Genomic DNA, 21,902 nt, shown 5'->3' with positions numbered 1-21,902 from the left:
AGGTCAGTGCTGGAAGATCCACTCAGCAGCTCAGTTGGGTATGGTTTTATTAGCCACGTCAATAGTGAGCACAAACTGAAAACCACTATCTGACCACTCTGTCACTGCACGTCAGAGGACAAGCTTGGCTCCAGGCTAGATAGAGCAGGGACCCTTGGGGCACCTGGCGCACCAACCCTGGAGAAGTTTCTGGAGCTAAGCCCAGAGCAGTAACATGCCAGTGTCCCAGTCCCACAGTGTCCCATGCCACAGTGTCCCTGCTCCAACCCTAAGACTTGGATACCTTTGGCCCTTTAACACACAGCCGCCTCTTCTCACAGGATTTGTTCCCAGGCGGCGCCAAGCTCTGGCTTGGCCCACACCTTCATTAATGTCTCTCATGTCCGCCTTCCAGCTTCCTCCTGGCTCCAAATGAGAATGTGATAACCTAGGAGGAGTGAGACCAGTCTGACTTGGACCTTCCATGATCAGTCTCTGAGAATTTGGGGGGCTGGCCCAGGGAACCTAGGACTTGGTCAGGAAATACCAGGAAACAGGACAGCAGCCAGGCATTGTCACGACCAAGACAAGGCAAGAGGCATGGAGGGCCTAGGCCAAAGAGTCCACTGTCTCCTGGAAATCTTTACTGACTCCTACCCTGGGGTGACTGGCAGGGCTAAGCTGAGGGGGGCCTGCACTCAACCTGGGGGAGTAGGGTAGGGCTTGGCCAATCTGAGATACAGCCTGCTTCACTCACCCATCACAGAGGCCAGCGTGTCCCCCATGGAATTGAACTCATTGAGCTGCAGAGACAAGGGCATAAGCATCAGGAGGAGGTGAGGTATTGGGAGAAGCGCACGTGAGGACTAATTTCTGGTCATTTTTGGTCAGTGAAGGTAGGTTGAAGCCCTGCTTCCTCCCATCATTATTTGAGGGCCCAAACCTCACCGAAATGATACCAGAAGATTCTGGGTCATAGAGCTGATACATCATCTTCCCTGAGTTTCCATCAAACACATCAATGGTCCTTAATTCATGGGGTGTACAGCTTTTGAAATTAGGATCTGGGTACCGGCCCACGACAATGAGGTTGTACCGAGGATGCCAGGTTGCCTAGGAGATGGAGAGTTATCATGAGAGTAAATGCGGAGTGCTATCAAGAGGGACATCAAAAGTATTCTTTGCCACTCACAACTGTTAATACAATTGCCAGCAATTTAATAATGGAGATAAGACCCACACGAAACTACAAGAACAGCTTTCAAGTGCTTACGCATCCACCATCCCAAATTTTTAATCCCAAATTGGCCTCTCTGGACCTTGGGACACCTTCTTTTGTGTTTCCTGAGATCATACCAAGTGATAAATGTTTTAACATCAGCTTGACCCAGACATTAATCAAAGAGGTAAGCCTACAACCAAGCAAAAAGTCTCTGGTAACCAAACCAAATAGGATATAAATTCTGAAGTAATCCCACTACTGCTCCTCCTCCATCAACGCGAATGAAGAGTTGAGCAGAAAATGGCTAGTGGCCAAGAAAGGGAAGGAAACCTATGTTGCCAAATTACCGCCCTCAACAAATCTGGCAGTCGGAGTGACAGAATCACATGGGGTTTTCCTAAGAAATCGCAAGGAAGTGTTGAAGGAGGAAAGACATGGTTAGCAGGAAGGACAGAGTGGTACGTGCCATGGCTTGGAAATAAGTCACAAGTCTCGCCTGGGCAGCTGGAAATTGTCCTGGCTGAATACAAAGTGGGAGACGACACATGGATCAGTGGGAGCCAACCAGTGAGGAACCCTTGTTCTTAAGAGCTTGGATTTGATTTGAGGTATGTGGGAGCCACTTTAAGATTAAATGATCACTGCTGACGTGGTACTTCCCAGGCACTGGACATGTGTTTTAAGTGTACGGATTCTTCCAACAACCCTGCCTGTCAGATACTGTCATTTGCTTTTTGGAGATAAGGAAACATCAAAATTCAAGCGGCTTACCCAAGGACTCTAACTGGGGGTGTCGGCCTGCCTGAAGCTGGTGCCCCCACCACTATGCTGTGTTGATGAAAGTACAGGCATGAAACCCAGAGGTCTGAAAAGGGGCTGCGGTGTTAGAAAAAGAACAGAAACCGGGAGAGCAGAGGAACGGGCAGAGTTGAGGCTGCCTGGGGCGTGGGCAGGAAGGAATCTGAAGACTTAAAGACTGTCAGCCTTGGGGGCTGAGGTCAGCTGGGGGGCCAGCAGCACACACAGGTAACTGGAGGTGAGGGCAGAACAGCTGGGAGGTGGGCTGGGACGAGGAAGAGAGCTCATAGGAGACAAAGAAAATACAGCACAGTGGGATTGCAGAAGGGGGACAGAAGTTGCAGAGAGTGCCCGGAGAGAAGAGACAGCTTCGTGTGGGTGCAGGATGAGATCTGGGATTAGGGATTCCTGATCCGGCCTCTCCCAACCTCGGGTAGACCCGGTCCGTCCAAGTGATCACAGTTCCCTGCCTCCCTCACTTACCTTGATGGGCGTCAGGTGCTGGAAGTGGCGGTGAGGGTGTGGGATCAGGCTCGGGGGGCAGTCCCACTGGGAGGCCGAATAAACCCGGAGCTCACTCTTCTGGTCAGTGGTCAGGAGCTGGGCTCCATCAGGACTAAAACAAGCTGGCAAGTGAAAAGCCCCAGAGCTGAAGGAAACCCAGGCCCTTGTTATCCTGGCTGCCACAGGCCTTCTCCTGCAGGGGCACCCTCTCTCCCACTCCTCTCTAGATGGGGGTGGAAGGGAGGAGGTGAATCTGGACTCTGAACAAAAACATTCTAGAAACTTGGGGCGCCGGGGTGGCTCAGTCGGTTAAGCTGCTGACTCTTGATTTCGGCTTGGCTGGGTTCGTGATCTTAGCATCCTCTCTCATCGGGAAGTCTGCTTGTCCCTCTCCCTTTGCCCCTCCCCCTGCTTGTGCTCTCTCTCAAAAAAATAAAATAAATCTTAAAAAAAAAAAAAAGCACCACCATTCTGGAAACTTAGCAGCTGTTGGAGGCAGCTAGAATCAGAAAGTTTCCAAGACATCCACTTGGCCGATGCTCTTAGGGTAGAGGTTTAACCTAGCAGCTTCTGAACTTTGAGGGAAAACGCCAGAAGCGGTTGGACAGGCAGGGTCTGCAGGAAGGGTGAGGTCTGGTATATCACACCTGCGTTGACAGGATGGCTATGCGGCAGCGAGTGGAGGAAGCTGGATTTCCCTCTAACCTGGCGCAGGTCCCAGATTTTCACTGTTTGGTCTACGGAGGCTGTGGCCAGGAACCAATCACAGCATGGGTTCAAGGCCACGTGGGTCACTTTCTTTTTGTGCATTCTCAGATTCCAAAGCTGCAGAGAAGGGCTCCCTTCAGGTGGGGCGCAGGGAGGCCGGGGCAGGGGGGTGGGGTGGGGTGGGTGGGTGGTGGTGGATGGGGGGGTGAGGGAGAGAAAGGGAGGACCTGGGCTCCAGAGAACGCACCTCCCTGCCATCCATGTTCAGCAGGATCACGTGCCCCACATTGTCTCCCGTGACCACCATTCGGCTTCTGGCAGACACATCCAGACTGCAAAACCAGAAGCTGGAGGGAGAAACTGCTGTAAGATTCTTGGGGACAGAGGCAAGGTCCATTCAGTCACTGTTGCAGCTCCAGTGTCTAATCAGTATTTGCTGAGGGAATAACTGTCTCGCCACAGACTCCCAGCGAGGATCCCTCAGACTTGTCTACTGTCCGACAGAGGGGATGGGGCTGACGGGCTCAGAAAAATGTCCAGTTACTCAGCTAGTAAGGGTCCTTGAAGCAGCCACGGCTCTGAGCCATGAGGCAAATCCCCAGGCTAGCCTGCCCCTACAGCCCTGGGTTCTGAGGAAGACCTGCTTATTGCCCTCTCTCTTCACTCTCTACCCTTTGGGCCAAAGGAGATGACAAACCCAACGGGGACTGCCCAGTTCTGTTCCGCAGATCTGGTGACAAAGGAACTTCTGCCCCCTTCTGAGCATTTAGGGGAAAAAAGCATACACAACTTTAGAAGCATACACAACTTTAGGAGCTCTGTCTTGCTCTTTTGTCTCTCAGACGACTTGAGGACGAAGGGGTTGGGTTGCTTCAGGGAATCCTAAAACCTGGCCAGGAGAGCTCAGATTCATATTTTTTTCTCCTAAACACTCAAATCCTTGCTACAGTGCTTACAAATCCCCTACAAATGTCTTTCAGAGGGAGGGTTTCTTGTGGAAGAATGACATGGAACTGAGTCTATCCCGTCTCCTGCCCTGACCTCAGTGGGGCCGCCCAGGAATAACATCCAATGCCAGTTAGACCCCCCACACCCTGGATTCTTCAGAGAACAGTAGGAGTCAGGTCTCTGCCTAGACATCCAAGGGGCGAGCATTTTGTCATGTCTCCAGCCCCTTGCTTTTGGGGTGTCCCACGTGCTCTGTGGACTCGACTCTCTCCCTTTAGGCTTCCTTCCATCAGTGAACTGGTTGCGACATTACACCCCAGTGACGTAGGGAACGAAATTTTAAATTCATAGCTCCTGCTCCAACCTTCCAGTGGCTTTCCAGGCCAATGCCATGTTGATGACTGAGAATCCAGGTCTAGTCTAATACAGGAGTGCCTCACAGAGCAGAAGCCCCTACCTCGCTGGGAAGAGCGGAGGTTCTAGACCACCTCACTGAAGCAGTAACACCCCCGGAATGCAGGAGGAACAGCTCCGGAAGCTCTCAGACAGAGAGGGGAGGCTGGGAAGTGGCTACCACCTCACAGTTCTTCCCCGTGCCAGGTTTGGGGAACACACGTGAGGTCTGGATGCTCTCACCAGAACTACACCGAGAGCCCAGAAGCCCTTTCCCTCCTAGTGAGGTTACTCACTTGCAGGTGCCTGAGCTGGTAAAAACTCGGAGCGTGTTGCCTTTAAAGTCTTGCAGCCTAGTTGTTCCCTCCATTGAGGAGGTGAAAAACTGGTTGGTATCAAGAGGGTTAAACTTCAGCCCAGTGATGCTCCCTCCAGCTCCAATCTAACACAAGGAAGAGAAAAGCCAGTGAGTGATGACGGCCCAGGCGGAGGATGAGGCCTTGGTACACGGACTCCACCGACCAGAGCCAGGCAGGCCGCAGGTGCAGCCAGGCCAGCCGAGGGGCCCGACACGGGGATGCGCTCCATGACGCTCCCTCTTACTTAAGACTTTAGTTTTAATGGCGTGGGTAAAAAATTAACATACGGTACATGTGGCTGTTTTTAGAATACAGTTCTATGAATTTGAACACACGGTAGAGATTTGAATAGCCACCACCCAAATCAGGACGGAGAACAGTTCCATCCCCTCAAAAAACTCCCTGTGCTCTCCCGTCGGTCACACCCCCTCCCCACCTGTAACCCCCGGGCACAGTGGTTCTGTTCGCCATCATTCTGCTGTGGCCTTGCCTTGAATAGAGTCACAGAAGCAAATCCTACAGTACGCGTCCTTTTGCGACTGGCTGCGTTCACCTCACTCAGCATAATGGCCCTGAGATGCAGCCAAGTTGCTGTGTATACCCTCATTAAGTGCTTATGAAACTCTACAGCTTCCAGAGCTCCTTCTCCACTTCCCATGCTGCCGCTATCCCAGCCTTACAGACTACAGGGCCTCTGACCCAGCGTCCACTTAGCTCACTCCACATGCTCACTGGCACGTCCGTCCCCCGTACAAAGCATTCTAACTGGTGCCCGTGGTCTGCCCAACCCTTGCTGCCGGGATCATTGTCTGCTCCCAACAGCTGAGTCCTGTGCTCACCGAGGCTTTGCGGTGAGCTGTTCTTAAACCCATTTATGCCCATTGTACTTTTTGTTGTAATTATGTGATTTAATTAAACATGTCACTTAATTACATGTCGTGTATTAACCGTGTCATTAAAAATTTAAACTTTAAACATTTCAACGAAACATTTAAGCATTTACTTAAACATGTAATTTAATTAAACACAGGAACTACGTGCAGAAAGGAAGACCACAGTTATTTCTATAGGAGCCATGTTGAATACTTGGAAAAACTAGGTAAAAATGAATTGTTAAAAATGATAATTGTCAAATTAAGCATGGGTGAGATACTTATAAACACTTAAGAAGTGGGAAATAATAACAATTCAAAAAGAATCTGCAATCGGATTGCTTCACAACTGCCTTTAAATTATGTCTCCATGGGGCACCTGGGTAGCTCAGCTAGGTGTCTGACTCTTGATTTCGGATCAGGTCATGATCGCATGGGTTGTGGGATCAAGCCCTGTGATGGGCTCTGTGCTCAGTGGGGAGTCTGCTTGGGATTCTCTCCCTGCGCCCCATTTGTGCAGTCTGTCTCTCTCTCTCTCAAATGAATAAAGAAAATCTTTTAAAAAGATTTATTTTTTTTTAAGTGGGAGGAGAGGCAGAGGGAGAGGGAGAAGCAGACGCCCCACTGAAGAGGGAGTCTGACACAGGGCTTGATCCCAGGACCCGGAGATGGTGATCTGAGCCGAAGGCGGATGCTTAACCATCTGAGCCACCCAGGTGCCCCAATAAATAAATCTTTAAAAAAATTATGTCTCCACTTTCAGGGAAGGGGAAACTAGACCCTATAAAGAAGACGTTATGGGTGTGATTTATGTAAGACCAGGTGAGCCCTAATCAGTGAACGGTTTCTCCCAGAAAAGGACTGGTCTTATGTCAGAACATTAGTAATAAACACATATATAAACATTTTAAGTTAAAATGCATGTGTGTTCTTCTTCTAGTAAGGGTAGACTTCAGTGGTTATGAACAACTCTGAGAAGGAAGAACAACAGGTCAAAGTATGATAAAGAAATAAATTGGAGCTTCCAATCCCAGAGATGGTGGTTAGCTCGCATTGGGCCAGCCCTCTGTTGAGCACTAGAAAAGGGAAACAAAATCGTATCTTTAAAGAAAAGTTTTTGAAGTCAATGGAGAGCTATGAAGGCACCAGGGACTTGAAGACCAACATCCTAGAGAGAGAAGCAGAAAGGTAGGCCTGACTTTTGGATGCTGCTTTTCCCCTCCAGGCCTATGCAGCCCAGAAAGCTGTGGCTTTGAAGCAGAGGAACCGAACTGCAGAGACGCTGAATGGAAAGCGGTGGGTGGCTTCAAGGCTGAGAAGCCGGGCTGAGGTCTTGCCAGTCTCGCAGGGCAAAGGGGGCAGAACTAGACTTCTGACCTGCCAAGGAGGGAAGGTGTTGGAAGAAATCTAGCTTTTACTTAGGATCCCTGACATGCTAGAGATAAGAACAAACTGGAAAGAGCCTGACCCCAACAAAGACTGAAGTCCAGATTCAAAACATTTCTTTTTTCTTTTTTTAAAGATTTTATTTACTTGACACAGAGAGAGAACAAGCAGGAGGAGCGACAGGCAGAGGGAGAATTAGGCTCCCCGCTGAGCAGAGAGCCTGATGTGAGGCTCAATCCCAGGACCCCGGGATCAGGGGATCACGACCTGAGCTGAAGACAGATGCTTAACCGACTGAGCCACCCAAGCGCATCCAGATTCAAATCATTCCAGTCTCATTGGACGAAGATGATCTCATTCCATCCTACCCGCCTGTCAGAGGGGAAAAAAATGGTCTCTGGAGGAAAATACCACCACTCAAAACTCCAAATTACCTCTACAAGTTTTCATATGCAATATTTGGCATTAAATCTAAAATCACCCAGCATATCAGAAGATAAGACCAAAACCAAAAACTAAGAGGAAAAAACAATAGTTGAAAGACATAGGAGATCTAGATATTAGAGCTATTAGATACAGGCTTTAAAATAATTGTGATTAATATACATTAAAATAAACAGAACTGGGGTGTCTGAGTGGCTCTAGCTGGTTAAGCGTCTGCCTTTGGCTCAGGTCATGGTCGTGGGGTGCTGGGATTGAGCCCCACATTGGGTTCCCTGCTCATTGGGGAGTCTGTTTCTCCCTCTCCCTGTGCCCCTCCTCCCACTTGTACTTCCCCCCAACTCTCTCAAATAAATAAGTACATTCTTTTTAAAAAAAACAGACCTAGGGTCACCTGGGTGGCTCAGTGGTTAAACGTCTGCCTTTGGCTCAGGTCATGATCCCAGGGTGCTGGGACTGAGCCCTGCATTGGGCTCCCTGCTCTGTGGGGAGCCTTCTTCTCTCTCTCCCACTCCCTGTGCTTGTGTTCCCTCTCTCGCTGTCTCTCTCTGTCAAATAGATACATAAATAATCTTTAAAAAAATAAAAATTAAGAAAAATAGACCTAATTTAAAAATGGACAAAGGATTTGAACAGTTTTCCAAAGACATGCAAATGGCCACGAGCTCATGAGAAGATGTTCAACGTCATTAGTCATCAGACATACCATTTCGCACCCACTCAGAGGGTGATGATAAAAAAGATGGACAATAACAAGTGGTGACAAGACAACCCCTGAAATGGAAGAAAATACTTGCAAACTAGATCTGATAAGAAGTTAATATCAAAAATATATGAGGAGGGGGCACCTGGGTGGCACAGCGGTTAAGCATCTGCCTTCGGCTCAGGGCGTGATCCCGGCGTTCTGGGATCGAGCCCCACATCAGGCTCCTCCGCTATGAGCCTGCTTCTTCCTCTCCCACTCCCCCTGCTTGTGTTCCCTCTCTCGCTGTGCTGTCTCTGTCAAATATATAAATAAAATCTTTAAAAATATATATATGAGGAACTCAATAGCAAAAAACAAACAAAAAACCCCCAAATAACCTAATTAAAAACTGGTCAAAGGACCTCAGTTGACCTTTCTCCAAAGAAGACATACAAATGCCCAACTGATATATGCAAAGGTGCTCAACGTCACTAATCCTGACCCCAGGGAAATGCAAATCAAAACCACAATGAGCTATCACCTTACACTTGTTAGAATGGCTATTATTAAAACAACAAAAGATAACAGGTGTTAACAAGGGTGTGGAGAAAAAGGTACTCTTGTACTCTGTTGATGGGAATGTAAATAGGTTGAGGCACTGTGGAGAACAGTATGGCGGTTCCTTGGAAAATTTAGAAAGACCACATGATCCATTAATCCCATTTGTGGGTATATAGCCAAAGGGAAAAAAAAAAAGAACTTCTCACTGTGTTATCTTCCCTCCTGTGTTCACTGTAGCTATTCCCAACAGCCAAGGTAGGAAAACCACCTCAGTGTCTGTCGACAGATGAAGGGATAAAAAAAATGTAGTACGTATATATGATGAAATATTAGAGAGCCTTTAAATAGAAGGAAATCCTGGCATTTGTGACAACCGGGATGCAGTTATGCTAAGTGAGCTAGGTCGGACTCAGACAAATACTGCAAGATCTCACTTTATGTGGAATCTACAGATGGGGAATTCATGAAAGCCGAGAGTAGGATAGTGGTTGCCAGCTGCTTGGGAATGAAGGAGATGGGAGATGTGGGTCAAAGGGTGCAAAGCGTCAATTATGCAGGATGAGTAAGTTCCAGAGATCAATGTACAGCACGGTGACCATAGTTAATACTGTATTGTATATTTGAAATCTACTAAGAGAGTTGATCTTAAGTGTTCTCAGAACACACAAGGTAATATGTGACGTGATGAATGTTAATTAGCTTGACTGTAGTAATCATTTGCAATGTACCTGTGTTAAAATTCATACTGTATGCTTTAAATATGTGCAACGTTTATTTGTCAGTTATACCTCAATAAAGCTGGAAAAGAACACAAGCATTGTTAAGGATATGGAAAAGTTGAAGCCCTCCGACATTGCTGGTGGGAATGTGAAACGGAGTAGTCGCTCTGGAAAATGGCTTGGCAGTTTCTCAAAAGCTTAAACATAAGGTTACCATATGTTCCAGCGATTCCACTCCTAGACGTATACCCGAGAGAACAGAATATGTATGTTCACGTGAAAACTTGTACACAAATATTCATAGAAGCATCCCCAGTGAAAGAAGGGTAAAGATCAATGACTCAAAACATGCATCTCAAGGGGTTGTGAAAGTAACAGGAAAAGAAAGTAGGAGACGGTGGGTGACTCAGTAGGTTAAGAATCTGACTCTTGATTTCATCTGGGGTCATGATCTCAGGGTTGTGGGATTGAACTCCGTGTTAGGCTCTGCACTCAGAGTGGAGTCTGCTTGTCCCTCTCCCTCTTCTTCTCCCCCTGCTCTCTCTCTCTCTCTCCCTCTCTAAAATAAACAAAATCTTTTTTAAAAAGTAGAAAAAAAGAACAGAAATTAATGAAACAGAAAACAAATATAATGTGAGAGAATTAAAAACAAAAGTTGGGGGGCGCCCAGCTGGCTCAGTCAGTAGACCACACGACTCTTGATCTTCAGGGTCGTGAGTTCAAGGCCCACGTTGGGCAGGAAAACTACTTAAAAAAAAAAAGTCGGTTCAACGAAAAGACTAATAAAATTGATAAATCCCTGGTGGAACTGACCAAATGGAAGTCACCAATAACCAATATGATAGATCAAAAAAGGGACATCAATATAAATCCTAGACATCTTAAACAATTATTAAGAGGATATAATAAGCAATCTTATGCCAATAAATTTGAAAACTTAGATGAACTGGGCAAATTCCTTAGAAAAATACAAGCTTGCTAAACTGACAGAAGATGAAAGAAAATCAGAATAGTCTGATATCTACTAAAGACACTGTATTCACAACTAAAAACTTTCTTTCAGAGTAAATTCCAGATCCTGGTAGTTTCACTGCTGAATATACTAAACATTTAAGGAAGAAATAATATCAGTCTTTTTTTTTAACTTTGTTTTCCAACTATCTCAAAGTCTTAGAAAAGTTGCAAAAATTATACAAGCACTGCTTTTCTGTAAAAAAAAAAAAAAAAAAAAAAAAAAAAAAAAGCTTTTCCGGAATCATTTGATAATAAACTGCCAACATGATGTCCCATCACCCTCAAATACTCTACTGTGTATTTCCTCCAAGAACATGCTCCTATGTAACCACAATAAGACCATCAAAACTTAGGGGCATCTAAAGTAGTTCAAACTCATAGAAACAGGAAGTATAATTGTGGTTGCCAAGGGCTGAGGGAAGGGGGAAATGAGGAACTTATTCGGTGGGCACACAGTCTCAGTTTTAGAGGATGAAAAAGTTCTACAGTTCTGCTCTACCATAATATGAATACAGTTAACACTACCATACACTTAAAGATGGTTCAGTGATAAGTGTTATGGGCTTTTACCTCAATTTTTAAGAGGCAATAGTACTTGCTAGAGATAGAATTGGAAAGGTTAAGAAAAGGGGGGGGTGAGAAAATTTAAATGAAAAATTCAAATATAATAAACTAAAACAAACATACAAAAATTACTCAGTGTAGGGGCGCCTGAGTGGCCCAGTCGGTTAAGTGTCTGCCTTCAGTTCAGGTCATGACCTCAGGGTCCTGGGATGGAGCCCTGCAGCAGGTTGGCTGCCTGCTCAGCGGGGAGTCTGCTTCTCCTTCTCGCTCTGCCCCTCCCCACAACTCATGCTCTCCCTCAAATAAATAAAATCTTTTTTTTTTAAATCAATCAGTGTAACATCACATTAGCAGAATAAAGGGGAAAAACCATATGCTGATCTCAAGAGATACAAAAAAGGTATCTGATGAAATCTGATTATCATTCATGATAAGAACTTCTGGTAATTTATTTAGAAGTAAAAGGGGAACTTCCATAGTTTGATAAAGGATATTCAAAAACAGACAAGTTTTAAAACACAAACAAGCACCTATGTATATACCTAAGAGAAATGAAAACAGTTTTCAAACAAAAACTTGTACATGAACATTCACAGCTGTTGTATTCATAATAGCAAAAGGTGGAAACAACCCAAACGTCCATCCGCAGATGAATGGATAAATAAAATGTGGCATATCCATATGACGGATTATTATTCAGCTCTAAAAAGGGATGAAATACTGAGACATGCTACAGCATGGATGAGACTTGAAAACATTATGCTAAACGAAAGAAGGCAGACCCAAAAGGACAAATATTGTGTGATTCCATTTATACGAGGTACCTAGAATAGTCAAATTCATAGAGACAGAAGGCAGATTAGTGGATCTAGGGGAGGGTAATAGAAAGTCATTGTTTATGGGTACAGAGTTTTATTTTGGGAAGATGAAAAGGTTTGTCAGATGATTGGTGGCGACAGTTGCACAATGTGAATGTACTTAATTGTACACTTGAAATGGCTAAAATGGGGGGATGCCTGGCTGGCTTAGTTGGAAGAGCATGCAACTCTTGATCTCAGGGTTGTGCGTTCGAGCCCCATGTTGAATGTAGAGATTACTAAACAACAACAAAAGACCCTTAAAAATGGCTAAAATGGTAAATTTTATGTTAGGTATAGTTTACCACAATAAAAAGTAGAAGAAATCGTACTTAATGATCAAATATGAAAGCCTTCTATGGTCAAGAACAAGACAAGCACGTCTGCTATACTTAATATTCAACAATATACTGGAGGTCTTTGCCAATAGAATAAGGCAAAAAAAGAAGTATAAGAATAAAGAAAGAAATTAGGGGCGCCTGGGTGGCACAACGGTTAAGCGTCTGCCTTCGGCTCAGGGCATGATCCCGGCGTTATGGGATCGAGCCCCACATCAGGCTCCTCCGCTATGAGCCTGCTTCTTCCTCTCCCACTCCCCCTGCTTGTGTTCCCTCTCTCGCTGGCTGTCTCTATCTCTGTCGAATAAATAAATAAAATCTTAAAAAAAAAAAGAATAAAGAAAGAAATTAAATTCTCATTATTTGTCGATGACAAGATTGTGTAGGAAAAAATTTTAAATCCTCGGAAAAACTATTAAAATTAGTAAGTGTGGATTTCTGCTTCCAACCATGATGGAGAGTCTTCTTCTCCTGCCTTAAACAAGTAAATAAATGTATAAGATACGTGAACTAGATTCTCAGACACTGGACAACAGGCAGCACAAGACAGGAGGGAAATAAAGGAGTTAGCCCTGCAATTGCCCCAACATAACTGCTTGGAGAGAGTACTCAGGCTGCAAGACAGGAAGGAACCACACAGCCTAGCAATCTCACTGAGCTGAGGAAACAAGAGTTTTAGGAAAGCCAACATAGCAAGAATTGGGCAAAATGCTGGGGAGGAGAGAGACACACAGAAGGAGCATTCTGGAGATTTTCCCAAGGGTTCCCTCAAATCTTTGAGGGAAGTATTAATGTATAAATGTGTCTGAGGAAACCACCCAAGACTGGGGGATAGGGGCAGGGAGAAACGCCATAAAAAAGTAGGGGAGAAATCCTCAGAACAATCTGTATTCTCAATGTCCAGGAAGAAAAGACTTAATATACAAAACATCAAGTCCTCAGAAGGGTATTGCCTCAGGGTGAGGACAGCTTGTATCTATAGGCTGCCTTGAACTCATGCTAACTGGGGTAGATTGAATAATGGTCCCCAAGATGTCTATGCCTTAATCCATGGACCCTGTGAATAATACGACAGATGACAAAAGGAACTTTACATACGTGGTTAAGTTAAGGATCTTGAGATGGGAAAATTATCCTGGATTATCTGGGTGGGAGAGATATAATCAAAATCAAAATGGTCTTCATTAAGAGGAACACAGGAGGAGTCAGTCAGAAGAGAAGGTGATGTGATGACAGAAACAGAAATTGGAGTGATGCACTTTGAAGACAGAAGAAGCAGCCATTGGGGCGCCTGGGGGGCGCAGCGGTTAAGCGTCTGCCTTCGGCTCAGGGCGTGATCCCGGCATTATGGGATCGAGCCCCACATCAGGCTCTTCCATTATGAGCCTGCTTCTTCCTCTCCCACTCCCCCTGCTTGTGTTCCCTCTCTCGCTGGCTGTCTCTATCTCTGTCAAATGAATAAACAAAATCTTTAAAAAAAAAAGAAGAAGAAGAAGCAGCAGCCATTGCCCAGGAATTCAGATGGTCACAAGAAGGTGAGGAAAGGAAGGAAACAGATTCTCCCCTCAGAACCTTGAGAAAGAACCAGCCCTGCCAACACCTTGACCTTAGCCCAGAAAAAATTATTTCAGACTTCTGACCTCCAGATCTCACCGTAAGAGAATAAAATTGTGTTGTTTTAAGACAGCAAGTCCATGGTAATTTGTTATAGAGGCAATAGGAAACGAATATAGTAACTATATTAACAAAGCTTAAAAGCGAGCCTTGAAGGTCTCAAACTGATTATAAGTAACTGCTTCCCAGAACAAAGCCCAACAGTATGTAAAAGAATACAACACAATCCAACATCCAACAATGTAAAATTCACAATGTCTAGCATCCAATGAGAAATTACCAGGCATGCAAAGAAGCAGGAAAATAGAACTCATAACCAGAAGAAAACTAAATGAATAGAAACACCCTCAGAAGTGACACAGATGATAGAATTAACAAAAACATTAAAATAACTATTATGAACATACTCTGTACGGTCAAGAAAGTAGAGGACGTAGTGAACATGAAAAAAGAAATGGAAGATATTGGGGCGCCCAGGTGGTCCAGTCAGTTAAGCATCTGCCTTTGGCTCAGGCCATGATCCTGGGGTCCTGGGATCGAGTCCCACATCGGGCTCCTTGCTCAGCAGGGGGCCAGCTTCTCCCTCTGCCGCTCCCCCTGCTTGTGCACACACACTCCCTCTCTCTCCATCAAATAAATAAATAAAATCTTTTTAAAAAAAAGGAATGGAAAAGATTTAAAAAGGCCCGAATCAAACTTCTAGAGATGATATACGGTATCCAAAAAAAACCCCTAAACATCTAATACAGATTAGATAATGCAGAAGATCAGTGAACATGAGAGACAGCAATAGAAGCTATGCAAAATAAAATGAACAGTTTATCAGTGACCTGTAGGGCAATACCTAGGAGCCTAACATATATATAATTGGAGTCCCAGAAAATAAAGAGGGGGGAGAAAGTACTTGAATAAATGATGGCCTAAAATTTTCCAAATTTGATGACAAACCCATAGAGCCAAGAGATACAATGAACCCCAAAGAGGAGAAACATAGACAAATCACAATCATTTTTAAAGCAGCCAGAAGACAAAAAGAAAAGAAAAATAATGTAAAGAGGAACGTAAGAATGAGAGAAGACTTTGCATCAGAAATCATCTCTAAAGTAGTAAAAGCAAGAAAACAAAAACAAAAGCCCGTGAACGTAGAATACCTAGTAAAAATATCTTTTCCCCTAAAAAAAGCAAACAAACAAAAATGTATCACCAAACAACCTACATTATAAGAAATGTTAAAGGAAATTCTTCAGGCAGAAGGAAAATGTTACAAAAAGGAAATCTAGGGGCTTCTGGGTGGTTCAGTTAGTTAAGCGTCTGCCTTCAGCTCAGGTCATGGTCTCTGGGTCCCGGATCGAGCCCCACATTGGGCTCCCTGCTCAGCGGGGAGTCTGCTTCTATCTCTCCCTCTACCTGCCACTCCCCCTGCTTGTGCTCTCTCTCTCTCTCTCTCTCTGCCCCTCCCCACTGCTTGTGCTCCCTCTCTCAAATAAATAAATAAAATCTTAAAAAAAAAAAAAAGGAGGGGTGCCTGGGTGGCGCAGTCATTGGGCGTCTGCCTTAGGCTCAGGGCGTGATCCCGGCGTTATGGGATCGAGCCCCACATCAGGCTCCTCCACTGGGAGCCTGCTTCTTCCTCTCCCACTCCCCCTGCTTGTGTTCCCTCTCTCGCTGGCTGTCTCTGTCAAATAAAAATAAATAAAATCTTTAAAAAAATAAAAAGGAAATCTAGATCACACAAAAGAATGAAAACCACTGGAAATGGCAAATATGTAAATATTAAAGTTTTTCTTCTCATTTAAAAAAATCCTTAAAAAATACCTACTCTATAACCCAGTCATTCCACAACTAGGTACTTACTCAAGAAAAATGAAAACATATATCCACACAAAGCTTGTACATAAATGTTCATAATAGCTTTATTTTTATCTGGAAAAAATCCAAATCATCTTCTGCAGGTGAATGGATAAATTGTGGTACATTGATATAATGGAACACTACTGAGAAAGGAAAAAAAAAACCCTACTCATACACGTATAAATGTAGGTGAATCTCAAATAATTATAGAGTGGAAGCCAGGGGGGAAGAAAAGAGTATATATTGTGCTATGTCATTTATATAAAAGTCTAGAAAATGCGAATTAACCAATAGGGGTAGAAAGCAGATCTACGGTTTTCAAAGGTACGGATGGGTGGACTACAAAGGAAACTTTGGGGCTGAAAAAAAGACACAAACAGCCCATATTGAGAATGTGAGGGGAGGTATCACTAAAGATCACGTAGACATTAACAGGACAGTAAGGAAATACCATGAACGAATTCATGTCACAAAACTCAGCAACTTAGTTAAAATGGACAAATTCCTTGAAAGACAAACTACCAAGCTCATTCACAAGAAACAGAGAACCTAAACTACCCCATAGCTATGAAAGATATTGAATACATAGTTAACTTCCCAACAAAGAAAACTCCAGTCCTAAAACTATGACAAAAATCTTAAGGAAGAGATAGTATCAATTCTACACAAATAATTCCAGAAAATACAAGAGGTAGGAATACCTCCTAACTCTTTTTATGAGGTCTGCATTACCCTGATACCAAAGGCATTACAAAAACAAAGGGATAGGATATTTTCAGTGGTCATCTGGTATATGATTTTAAATGAGAATACCTGACATAATAAGCAAAAGACAACAGATTCTAGGGTAGAATATTTAATCATCTAAGCAGAAGTATGGGTGTGTGTAATAGTGTATACACACAGAGAAAGATCCCCAAATGGAGATTTCAAGTCATCTTTATTCTCTATGCTTTTCTCTGTATTGTTTGAAATTCTTATAAGCATGGATCATTTTACAATAAGAGAAAAACCAAGTTATCTTCATTTTGAAAATGTCATACGTGTTTCCTTGCCAAAGGCCTGCAAGATGTAAAGATCAGAGCCAAGGTCAGAGGACTAAAGAAGTAACAAAATGAGGGGTGCCTGGCTGGCTCAGTCAGTGGAGCATGTGACTCTTGATTTCGGGTCGTGAGTTCAGGCCCCACATTGGGTATGGAGCCCACTTAAGAAATAAAAAAAAAATTAAAAATTAAAAAAAGAAGTAGCAAAATGAGGCTCCTTCAGTCCCTGTTCTGAAATCAACTTTCTGTTAGTATCTGGGAGTAAAAACAGATAGCTCTCCAGACCACCATAGCCTTCCTCTGCTCCTGTCTAGCCTCCTGCTAGTCAGAAAGTTAGAAGCTCAGCTCAATCTCCGAGACGGTGTGAGAGGAAATGTCCCTCAAAGGCGCATTATACTAAAGAGTGGTATAAACCAAAAGGCAGCCTCAGCCTGGCACAAGTTGAAAGCAGATGTCTTTCCCTTTTTGGTCAGGAGGCTCTTCCCCTAGGACACCCTTAGGCTACTTCTTAAATTTCTCTATTCCCATGTCCTAGATTCCTAGGGAAAAAAAAACAACAAAAAACAAAACCAAAAAACAAGTCTCTTCCTGTCTGAGCTCTGGGTTTTGACTTCAATTTAGAACTGCCCCTTCTGGTGGTCACCTGTCTCACCGGCTGGGCAGGAAGCCGAGCTCTGTCCAAAGCATTTTCCCTGGCTGCCTTTCTTCTGGCTTCAAGCACCTGTGTTCTTGAACACCCATCTCATCTCAAGCCTGTCTAACCTGGCCTTTTCTGCTGGGCTGCTTTGGGTTCACCCTTGGCCTCATCTATCTCTTCTGTTCCACTTCTGGGTATATGCCCCAAAGAACTGAAAGCAGGGACTTGAAGAGCTATCTGCACCCCCAAGTCCGTAGCAGCATTGTTTACAATAGCCAAAAAGGTGGAAGGAGCCCAAGTGTCCATCAGCAGATGAACGGAGAAGCAAAATGTGGCAGATGCATCAAGTGGAGTATTACTCAGCCTTAAAAAGGAAATTCTGACACCTGCTACAACACGGAGGAACCTAGAGGACGTTATGCAAAGTGAAATAAGCCAAAGGATAAATATGGTATGATTCCACTAATGCAAGATACTCATGAGAGTGTCAAAATCATCAAGACAGAAAGTAGACTGGTGGTTGCCAAGGATGGGGAGACAGCAGTCAGTGTTTAGCGGGTGCAGGGTTTCACTTCTGCAAGATGGAATTCTGGACACTAGCGACACGAGAACCCCAGGGTACTTAATGCTGCTGAACTGCTCACTTATAAATGGTCAGGATGTACATTTTAGGTGTATTTCATCACCATCTTTAAAAATCAGAACACTTCATGTAAAAAAATTAGGACTTCAGGCTTCATTTGAGCAAATCAGTCTGATACCGTCATGGGACCTAGATTCTTCCATGTCGGCCGTCTCCAGTTTACTACTGACACCACCCCCCATCATTTTTTTTCCTGTTTGGCTTCGTTAAGCATGTGAGTTTGTGGCTTCTGCTCTAAACCCAGAGCCTCACTTTTTACAGTACGACCCTCCACTATCAGCCCCCTGCTGGGCTAACTACAGGTCTTCTCTTTGCTGGAGGGGGCGACATCCTCACCCCTCAGCAACTGGTGATAAATACTACCCATCCCTAAAAAACGCTATGCCAAGCTTTGCCCCAAACACACGCTGCCTTTCCTTTTTCTCTCCATTTACCTAATTATTGCTCTTCCTCGCTCCCCACTCACCCATGAGCCTTCTCTGTTGACTCCAACTCACCAGAGGTTCTTCCTTCTCTCACGTTTTGTAGCATTTAGCATCGGTACTGCCAATTATCTTGCATGTATACGTCCCATCTACCCAGTTACACTTCAAGGCCCTCACTCATCCAACAAACATAAAGCAGCTACTCTAGGCCAAACATTGTTGTAGGCACTGAGGATACGGTGGGGACCCGAAAGACAAGGTCCCTCTCATCATGGAGCTTGTTTTCCAAAGACATTTGTATGGGCACAGACATACAAATGAGTAAAACATTTTGGGTACTGAAAAACATTGTGGGGAGAGGGGAGCAAAGCAGGGTAAGGGGATAGGGAGTGAACGAGGGAAGCAGAGGCTCCTTTAGACAGAGTGGTCAGTGAAAGCTGTTTGAAGTATATTCAGCCAAGACCTGAATGGTAAGAGGGAGTCAGCCGTGAGAAAACCATGGGAAAGAGAAGAGCAAGTGGAAAGACCCCGTTTAAGGGATAGAAACAGCTAGTGTGGCAACAGCATAGGAAGTGAGGAAAGAGAGTAGTAGAAGACGAGGCCAGGGGTTAAGAAGAGGCTCAGATTCTGTTTTATGTGATAACTTACAAGAGAGTGATCAATATTTTATGCCTTCTAATGTGTTAAGGGCTGGCACTCAAGGAAGATTTGAGTAGCATTACCATTTACTTGTTTGAAAATACCCAGTTCCTTCTGATCCCAATCATCTCCTCGTTCCTGGATAACTTTTCATTCCTTCAACAAACACTTCTTCAGCACTATTGACTGGCCCAGGGAACTGCTCACCCCTTTAATGAAGGTGGGTTTGTCCTTTATGCCAAAGTTCCAGAGCATGATATCTCCCCCTTTGGAACCCACAGCCAGGGTGCTGGGGTGAGTTGGGTGCCATGCCAAGGATGTGGCCCTCCTGTCAAAGGGGGCAGCCTTTTGGAATATCCGGTAAGAAGCCAGAGAGTGCAGAAAGGCCTGCTGGAGACCCTGACACAGAGGAAAAAAAAGAATTAAGTTGAATTAAAACCCAAGTCCTGGGCAAATTGCCAATCTCTGTCTCCTCCATAGACGAGCTCTAGGGCCAAGTCCTCCCACCAAGGGAAAACTAACTGCCTGGCTCTATGCATGAACTCATCCTGGAAAGCAAGGGGGCAGAGTGCCTTCCAGATGAGACCTTTGCGGCCTGAGACTTCTACCTGGCTGAATGCCCAGTAGGTCAGTCACCAAGGTAGAGGTGATCTGACCATGTCGACAACTGACTGACCCAACCCAGCATCTAAATTGAGAACATCCCAGTAGTGAAAAGGTACCAGGCAACCCCCTGAGCACTTCAGCCAGGAACCGCCTCACCTGTTGCAGCGATGGCCAGGCAGCGTTGCCCAGCTTATGCTGGTGGAGGGCCCTGACGATGCTGTATGATGGCGGGACCTGCAGGCTAGCCAACCCCGCCCAAAGGCAGCCCGAGTCAAATCTTCTGCTAGAACCTGCCAAGCAGAACAGACACATATTTTCCTCTCTCTTCTCACGCACGGAAGAGCTTCCTGCTGAAATCTCAGAAAGAAAGCCTTGTTTTTCATGCGCCATAGGCAATCTCTCCCATTACCTCCTAAGGCCTTTCCAGGGTCTGCTCACTCTCACCCAGCACAAGAAATAAATAGTGAGTAGGGGTTCAGCCCCTTGCCCCAAACACTCCCCAAAATAGTAATTCTGAAGTGAAACTAAATATGAAATCATATGAAACCAAACCCTTGCAGGGTTTCTGAGCACGAAGCCAAAGAGACACGCAGGAATAAAGTTTACGCAGAACTTTTCCCAGTGGCTTGGAAAATTCATACTAGGGTTGGGTGGCAACTTTAAAATTACATATGATACACAATAAAAGGATTTTAGGATAGCACAGTAGAAGTGGCCTGGGGAAAGAAGTATCTTTAAATCCTGTATTACTATAATGTAGAGGTGACCAGTTGTTGGCCCTGAGTCCAATCTGTTCTTTCGGAAACCAGCAGGATCCAGAGGGTCTGGAATGGCTCTACATCAGCTAAGTCGCTTTTGGAGAGGTGGATACACTTGGAATAGAAATAAAGATGTATTTGAGGACCTGGTCTCTATGAATCTGGCCTCTTGACAACCCATTCCTTCTTCTTTTGGACAAAAAGCGCTTCATCAACAACCCCCTGCTCCAGTCTTCAGTGTTCCCCCACGCTCCTTATCGCCCCAGGTTCAAGCCCCAATAAACCGCAGAGAATGAATTTTCTAAGGAAGGAAATTGAGGGTTCTTACAGCGGAAACCAAGAACACACAGCTAGCAACCATGACTATCGAAATTCAGCACACACACCACCAGGCAAGGTAGGATTATTTTAAGCAGTCCTCCGTGTGTAAAAATCCTGGTACAAACAAGGAATTTGAAGGTCCGTTGTGTGTTATGTAATGGAGCTCATCTGCCTCTTCCCGTCACCTGAGAGGGGTTAAGCCCAAGCTCTATGATGTCAAAGGACCTGCAGAAAAATGCACAGCCCGAGGCATCCGAAACTTGGGACAGCCTCGAGAAACCAGTAGCACCCATCCCCCACTCCAGCCTCCTGCGTGAGAACCCCAAAAGGCGGAATTATTAAAGCAGCAGGCGCAGGCAGTACCGGGGCCCTTCACACAGAGCTTCTTGGCCTCGGGCTCCAGCTCCCGGGGGCTTCTGCTCCTCTTGCTCTTGGGGCGCACAGACACCTCGGGGGTCTTCTGGGTTTCTGGGCGTTTCCTAGGAGCCATCGCGTCCTCCGTGCGAAAGGGTACTATGCCCTATGCCGAGATCGTGGAGGCAAGATTGTGAAGCCTCTGGGGAGAAACAAGGCGGGGACCAGGGAACTAAGCCAACTTCCCGCCAAACAGCCTCACCGCTTTCAATCTGGCTTCTAGCTCTGGCCCCGCCCCGCTCGGAGAGGCCCCGCCCCTCCCGCGGAGGCTGGGGCACGGGAGGGGAGGAGCTCCTGGGCTCCCTAGGGAAACAGGATCGCGCCTACGTGCTGGGCCAGCTTGTGCCCGTCAGCTGATCTGCCAGAAATAAAGATGGCCGCCAACGCTAGGCCACCCAACTTGAAGCCCCTTCAGAATCGGCGCTGCCCGGCCTGTGCGGGTCCGTGAGACCAGGTGCCAATCAAGGCTCTGGCTCCGCCTCCTCTGACTTTTAATTGGCGATCCCGCCCTCTCGGGCTTTAGGATTGGCTGGTTCTGGAGATAGGCAGCTTTGTAGAAAGCTGGCCACCTCCCTGCGGTGAAAATCAAACTCTTCCCGCCAG

The 21,902-nt window shown here is 45.4% G+C and overlaps 1 protein-coding gene across 2 annotated transcripts; it reads right to left on the bottom strand.

The window, feature by feature from the left end:
* Nucleotides 1–30: 30 nt before the first annotated feature.
* On the bottom strand, nucleotides 31–21,529 carry DDB2 (damage specific DNA binding protein 2). Of its 2 annotated transcripts, XM_040639051.1 has the most exons (10): nucleotides 21,249–21,529; nucleotides 19,963–20,096; nucleotides 19,408–19,599; nucleotides 4,849–4,994; nucleotides 3,459–3,558; nucleotides 3,151–3,328; nucleotides 2,483–2,625; nucleotides 928–1,092; nucleotides 737–782; nucleotides 31–427 (listed from the first exon to the last, which is right to left on the bottom strand). In XM_040639051.1, the coding sequence occupies exons 1-10, from the start codon at nucleotides 21,373–21,375 to the stop codon at nucleotides 378–380; spliced, it is 1,281 nt and encodes a 426-aa protein (XP_040494985.1). In that variant the 5' UTR covers nucleotides 21,376–21,529; the 3' UTR covers nucleotides 31–377. The 2 variants fall into 2 exon arrangements, with proteins under 2 accessions (XP_040494985.1, XP_040494984.1); XM_040639050.1 differs by having other exon boundaries at nucleotides 31–1,092.
* Nucleotides 21,530–21,902: the final 373 nt, after the last annotated feature.

This window comes from Ursus maritimus, unplaced genomic scaffold (assembly GCF_017311325.1).
Source record: "Ursus maritimus isolate PB19 unplaced genomic scaffold, ASM1731132v1 scaffold_23, whole genome shotgun sequence".
Classification (NCBI taxonomy): domain Eukaryota; kingdom Metazoa; phylum Chordata; class Mammalia; order Carnivora; family Ursidae; genus Ursus; species Ursus maritimus.
This window is presented reverse-complemented; position numbering and strand designations above follow the sequence as displayed.